This window comes from Camellia sinensis, chromosome 1 (assembly GCF_055761805.1).
Source record: "Camellia sinensis isolate YWXY chromosome 1, ASM5576180v1, whole genome shotgun sequence".
Lineage (NCBI taxonomy): Eukaryota > Viridiplantae > Streptophyta > Magnoliopsida > Ericales > Theaceae > Camellia > Camellia sinensis.
Window position 1 is genome coordinate 133350215 of NC_138961.1, and position 6781 is coordinate 133356995.

The 6781-nt window shown below is 34.7% G+C and overlaps 2 protein-coding genes across 2 annotated transcripts; both read left to right on the forward strand.

Moving 5' to 3' along the window:
- The first annotated feature begins 2954 nt into the window (after positions 1 to 2954).
- LOC145819995 (protein FAR1-RELATED SEQUENCE 5-like) lies at positions 2955 to 3434 on the forward strand. Its single transcript, XM_082914223.1, has one exon. It carries the CDS (start codon positions 2955 to 2957, stop codon positions 3432 to 3434), a length of 480 nt encoding a protein of 159 aa, XP_082770349.1.
- Positions 3435 to 3608: 174 nt separating this feature from the next.
- Positions 3609 to 5688, forward strand: LOC145819998 (protein FAR1-RELATED SEQUENCE 5-like). Its single transcript, XM_082914229.1, has 3 exons — positions 3609 to 5246; positions 5343 to 5477; positions 5626 to 5688. Exons 1-3 carry the CDS (start codon positions 3609 to 3611, stop codon positions 5686 to 5688), a joined length of 1836 nt encoding a protein of 611 aa, XP_082770355.1.
- Positions 5689 to 6781: the final 1093 nt, after the last annotated feature.

Genomic DNA, 6781 nt, shown 5'->3' on the forward strand with positions numbered 1-6781 from the left:
TAATGTTGTGATTTCATTACATATTATCTTTCATATATTCATTATCAAAATTATTAAAATTATCAATTCTCTTCTTTCTCTGTATTTCTTTTCTTTATTATTATTATTAATTGTGATTTTAGTATAAAAATTATCAATTGCTCATCAATTATTAAAATTAGTATCAATTATTAATTATTATTATTATTATTATTATTAATTTGTTCATCAATTATTAAAATTAGTATCAATTTGTCCATCAATTATTATTATTATTATTTTCATATTATTATTATTCTTTATCAATTAGTATAAAATTAATGGCTTAATTAGCATCAATTAATACTAAAATTTTTAATGGTATCAATTATTTCAATTAATGTTGTGATGTCATTACATATTATTTTATTTCAATCAATTGTTAATTTTGTTTGCAAAAATCATTGTTTTCATTTTTTATTATTTTGTTTTGTTTTCATTAGTATCAATTAGAACAATTTTTTTTATATTATTATTTCAATACCAAAAACTATTTCAGTAATAAAAGTTAATATATTTTTGTTTTTAATTGGTAAAGAAATTACCAAATAAATTTATTTTTGTTTTTAATTATTATTTTTATTATTTTGTTTTTAATTATTATTTATTGATATTAATCGAAATAAATTTATTTTAATTGATTATTTTTGTTTTTAATTGGTAAAGAAATTACCAAATAAATTTATTTTTGTTTTTATTTTTTATTTTTTTTCTTCTCTTTCTTCCTCATGAACCATCCGTACGCCGGTGGTCTGAACCCTAGCCACCACCGCGATCTAGAACGGCAGAAAGGGAGTGCCGTCGACCTGAGCAACCATCGCCTGAACAGCGAGAGAGAGAGAGAGAGAGAGATGACGGCCTGAACAACCACCGCCTCTGACACCTCTTCTCTCACGACGGCAGATCGCAATGCGTAGGGTTTTCAGATCGCGATGACGGCAGTGGATCCAGGCTGTCGATTGATCAAGACTGTCGATTTGCCTTCAGATCGCGATCACGATGCCTCTCTAAGGCGATGATTGCCACTCTCATCGATCTGAATCGAACACAAACAGAGAGAGAGAGAGCGCTAGGGTTTCAGAGAGCTAGGTTGGTCGAAAATCGCCTCCCTTTCGCCGGAAATCGCCTCTCAAAGGTGTGAGAGAGACATAAATGAGTTATGTTTGGTTTATATACGTGTCACACTGGTAATAACTTGAAATGGTGAGGGGCATTTAAGTCATTATACACCTTAAGGCTCAGCTGCGCGCATAATCAGTTTGGAAAAGCACCTCTTAGCCCACTTAACAAATTATGCGTGAAATGGCTTAAATTAAGCCATAATTCATCCCTCATAATTTTTACCAAACACTCTAATATGACTTATTTTAAGTTATAAGCTGATTTAAACTATAAATAAGTTCTACCAAACGGCCACATAGCCCCGAGTTCGGATCCTCTCCAGCCAAAACTCCCTCCTGTCCTCCGGTCAAGGGTCACGATTTGGCCACGTGGCCCTTTTAAGATCTACGGCTCAGAAAAAAAAAAAAAAACAAATTTGAATTTCTGATTTTCGACCCAGCACAAAGCTTCCCTCCCATTCCATTTTCCCTCCTCTTCGAAGCTCTTTTTCCTTCCTTCTTCCAAGCTCTGGCGATTGGCGAAGTCGACGGCAAATCAACTTGAACGATTGTCGGTGCCAGCACAAAGCTTCCCTCCCATTCCATTTTCCCTCCTCTTCGAAGCTCTTTTTCCCTCCTTCTTCCAAGCTCTGGCGATTGGCGAAGTCAACGGCAAATCAACTTGAACGATCAACGGTGAACATCGACGGTGAACCAAGCTCCGGCGAACCAGAGCTCCACTTCGTCATCAACTGAAGGTAATCTTTGTCATGGCTGGGCAACATTGTTATTAAGGAACATTAAGGAACTTCCTGTGGAGTAAAAAAACTGATTAAAAATTGATTACGTTTTTAAGGAACATTAAGGAACATTGTTATTAAGGAACATTAAGGAACATTGTTTGTCATGGCTGAGCTCTAGTGTTGTTCATTTGCTTGAATTTGTTTAAAAACTCATTACATTTTGATAATAATCAGTGGAAACAATACAATGGGAAAAAAAGCTTAGGCTCTAATGTTGGGTATTTGCTTGAATTTGTTTAATGCAGCCATGATTCATCTAAAACTAGTTAGGTTTTGATAATAATTAATGGGAACAATACATTAACTAGTTAGGAAGGATACTAGTTAGGCTTGAATTTGTTTGTTGTCATTGTTCTGTTGTGAGTGGAACATGTCACAAGACTTCCACTATCTACTTCATTAACCTCAATAACCAAGAGAATGACTTATGTTCTGTAATCCATCTCCCTAAGTTTTTAACTCCTGAAAACTCATTATGTTTTGTTTCAAAACTCATTACGTTTTGATAATAATCAGTGGAAACAATACAATGGGAAAAAAAGCTTAGGCTCTAGTGTTGGGTATTTGCTTGAATTTGTTTAATGCAACCATGATTCATCTAAAACTAGTTAGGTTTTGATAATAATTAATGGGAACAATACATTAACTAGTTAGGAAGGATACTAGTTAGGCTTGAATTTGTTTGCTGTCATTGTTCTGTTGTGAGTGGAACATGTCACAAGACTTCCACTATCTACTTCATTAACCTCAATAACCAAGAGAATGACTTATGTTCTGTAATCCATCTCCCTAAGTTTTTAACTCTTGAAACAACAGATTAATACAAGGAAGATATAAAAATCACCTAAACCATTGACATATTGTTGTCTATAAGTTCATTCAAGACCTGCACTTCTTTGTAATTGGAGGTAATGAAGAACAATAAAAAAAATGATTGTGGTTGAATGAAGCTATAAGTTCATTTAAGTAATGTTTCTAATTATTGTTCTCTCATTTGATTGCCTCTACTTTTCAGTTGCATTTTTATATGGATATGGAACCTGACAATGATTGTGGTTGGAAGCCAAAAGTAGGAATGACCTTTGATTCGGAAGAAAGTGCGTACGATTTTTATAATGCATATGGAGGAAGAATGGGATTTAGCATAAGAAGGGAATATTGTAAGAAGAACAAGTTAACAAAACAAATTATTTCTAGAAATTTGGTTTACAACAAAGAGGGATTTCGGAAGGTTGACAAGCGAGACCCATTGACAAAAACCCCTAGAGCTGAAACTAGGACTGGTTGTGAGGCCCGACTTTTTGTTAAATTGGATGTCAATAGTGGGAAATTTGTTGTGATTGATTTCAAAGAAAAACACAACCATGAACTTGTATCTCTTGATTGTGCCCATATGTTGCCATCGCAAAGAAAGATATCAGATACCCAAGCAATTGAGTTAGACTTAGCCTCAGAGTCTGGTCTTCGTTTAGGGCAGTCTTTTGAACTGATGGGTAGGGAAGCTGGAGGGTAGTAGTCTCTTGGTTTTATGAAATTAGATCAAAAAAATTACTTGAGAACCAAAAGACAAAAAAGTTTAGCGTATGGGGAAGTAGGTAATGTGTTGCAATACTTTCAACAAAAATCTTTGGAGAATCCATCTTTTTTTTATGCTTTCCAATTAGACAATGAAGAGCAAATAACGAATATGTTTTGGGCCAATGCACAAATGGTCATGGATTATGTCCAATTTGGCGATGTAGTTACATTTGATACTACCTACAAGTTAAATGAAGAGCATAGGCCATTTGCATCTTTTGTGGGATTTAATCACCATAGAGAAACAGTTGTCTTTGGTGCTGCATTGTTATATGATGAGACTGCCGAAACATTTGTATGGTTATTTCAAACTTTTTTAGAGGCTATGTCCAAAAAGGCACCAAAAACTTTGTTTACCGATCAAGATGTTGCAATGGCTAAGGCCATACCCATTGTCATGCTTGACACGAGTCACCGTTTGTGCACTTGGCACTTGATGCAAAATGCATTAAAGCATGGTAATTGTCTCTTTCAAGATAAGGGGGTGAAAGGTGTATTAAATAGATTCATGTTTGATATTGAGGACGAAAATGAATGGGAAATGAAGTGGGGGGAAATACTTGATACATATGATGCTCATGACAATCATTGGTTGAAGTTGATTTTTGGGGTGAAGGAAAAATGGGGCTGGCCATATGTTAGATCAACATGGGCTGCGGGAATGAGTACAACACAACTTAGTGAATCTTTTAATGCATTTTTGAAGGATTACATTCGTTCTGATTTTAATTTAAATGAATTCTTCATGCATTTTGAAAGGGTACTTTGTGAGAAGCGGTACAAGGAGTTAGAAGTTGGATATGCTTTATGCCAAAGGTTGCCAAGGGTGCGAGCGTCATTCATAATGTTGAGTCAAATGGGTAATGTGTACACTAAAAATATTGTTGAGGAGTTTCAAGATGAGTATTTTCTTTCTGTTGAATCAGACATACAAGCAATTGAATACATTGATGGTTGTAGCCTATACACAGTTGTTGATGCTATTGGGAAAAATGCAAGGAAAGTGAAAATGGAGATGGATGGCTCTTTGGCTTGTAGTTGTTCAAAGTTTGAAAGGAAAGGGATTTTGTGCAGTCACTATTTGAAGGTTATGAGAGAAATATTGAAGTTGAAAGAGATTCCTTCACAATACATTATGAAGAGGTGGACCAAACAAGCAAGAGGAGAAGCTGTGACGGACAAGTTAGGGAATGAGATTCAAGTAGACGTCAAATTCAAACAAGCCTCACAGTATAAGACATTGATGACCGCATTTAGATCAATAGCATGTAGAGCTGCTGAAACTGAGGAAAGTTATGATTTTTGTTGTTCACAAATAGCTGCATTAGGTGCACATGTTGAAAGCAAGATAAATGCACATTTTTGTCCCGAAAAAGAAGTAAGTATTAATGATCAACCTCAAACCTGTGAGCAAGAAGACAACAATCATGAAGACAACAATCATGTTGTGCAAATTCCAATAGGATTGAAGAAAAAGCATCCAACTAGTAAGGGCAAAAGAAGGATAAAAGGTCCATGTGAGCTGGCATTGCAAGCAAGCTTTAAAAAGAAGTCCCGTGCGCAATTTTTGAGTTCTTCAAGACCTGTTGCTGCTCCAACCGTGAGACCTTCTCCATTATCTATTGGAGGAGATTTAAGTATTCATGAAAATGTTACTCCTCTTCATCCTCCTCTTGCTCCCCCTCCTCCTCATTCCGTTGCCATGGGTGGTACAATTCCTCCTCCATTAATATATCTCACATATAATGTGAGTCAGATTTGTAGCCAAGTAATTTGTGTTTTGTCAATTAATTTTTCATTTGCATCTTGTTATGAATCGTAATATAATATGAATGAATTGTAGGCAAACAATTTGGCATATTGTGGACAACCAACATTTATGACACTACTTCAAGGTGGGTATGACATTGGGTTTGAAGATTCTCAAGGCTCACAGACAGGTTCTCGGCCAACAAATAATTTGCTGCTGCATACTGAGGTACTTTTGCTGCTGATTTGGTACTTTTGTTGCTGATTTTGTGCTGCTAAAATGCTGTTTTTGGTGCTGATTATGTGCTGCTGTAATGCTGGTTTTGGTGCTTATTTTGTCCTACTGAAGTATAGTGTTGGTGCTGTTTTTTTTTCAGGGTTTGGATGGCCATGAAGAGTTGGAAGGCACTTCAAATTTCATGCATAGGAGATGCCTCTGAGCTGCTGTATTTAACATTGATGTTAATGTTGAAGTTGAAGTATTTAATTGTGAAACTTGTTCAAACTTGTTAACTATTTAATGTTGTTGTTGATGTTCAATGGTGAAACTTGTTGAGCTGCTGTATTTTGATTGTGAAACTTGTTGAAACTCGTTAAGTATTTAATGTTGATGTTGATGTTCAATGGTGAATGGTGAAACTTGTTGAAGTATGTGGGATATGTTAATGGATTTTATTTTGTTTTGGATATGTTGATGTTGAATGGTGAATGGTGAATGCTGTAGCTTTATTCAAAATCTTTGTTGAAAATCTGTCTCCAAAACTTTGTCTTAAAAAACAATGTTGAAAAAATCTTTGTTCAAAATATGTTCACAAATCTATGTTTCAAAATCTTTGTTTAGGGCAATCTGTGCTGAAAATTTGTCTTTGTTTAGGGCAATCTGTGCTGAAAATCTGTCTACAAAAACCTGAGTTCAAAATTTCTATTCACAAATCTGTCTTTCAAAATCTGTGTTCAAAAATTGTGCTGAAAATCTATATTTGGAAACTGTCTTCAAAAACTGTCTTCAAAAATTCTGTCTTCAAAAATTCAGGTTCACAAAAATTCTGTCTACAAATCTGTTCACAAAACTGTCTTCAAAAATTCTGTCTTCAAAAACCTGTGTTCAAAATACATAGCCAAAAACCTGCTCTGAAAATTCTGTCTTCAAAAATTCAGGTTCACAAAAATTCTGTCTACAAATCTGTTCACAAAACTGTCTTCAAAAACCTGTGTTCAAAATACATAGCCAAAATACATAGCCAAAAACCTGTTCTGAAAATTTTGTCTTCAAAAACCTGTGTTAAAAAACTTGTGTCAAACCTCTGTCATGAAAATCTATCTTACATTACAAGTCATTACAAAATCTATCATACTCATACTCATACATTACAAAAACTGTGCTAAAAATCTGTCATACTCATACATTACAAAATACATTACAACTCAAACTCATACATTACAAGTCCACTATACATTACATACACATTCCACGTACATTACAAGTCATACTCATACTACCTTACATTACATACACATTCTACCTACAATACA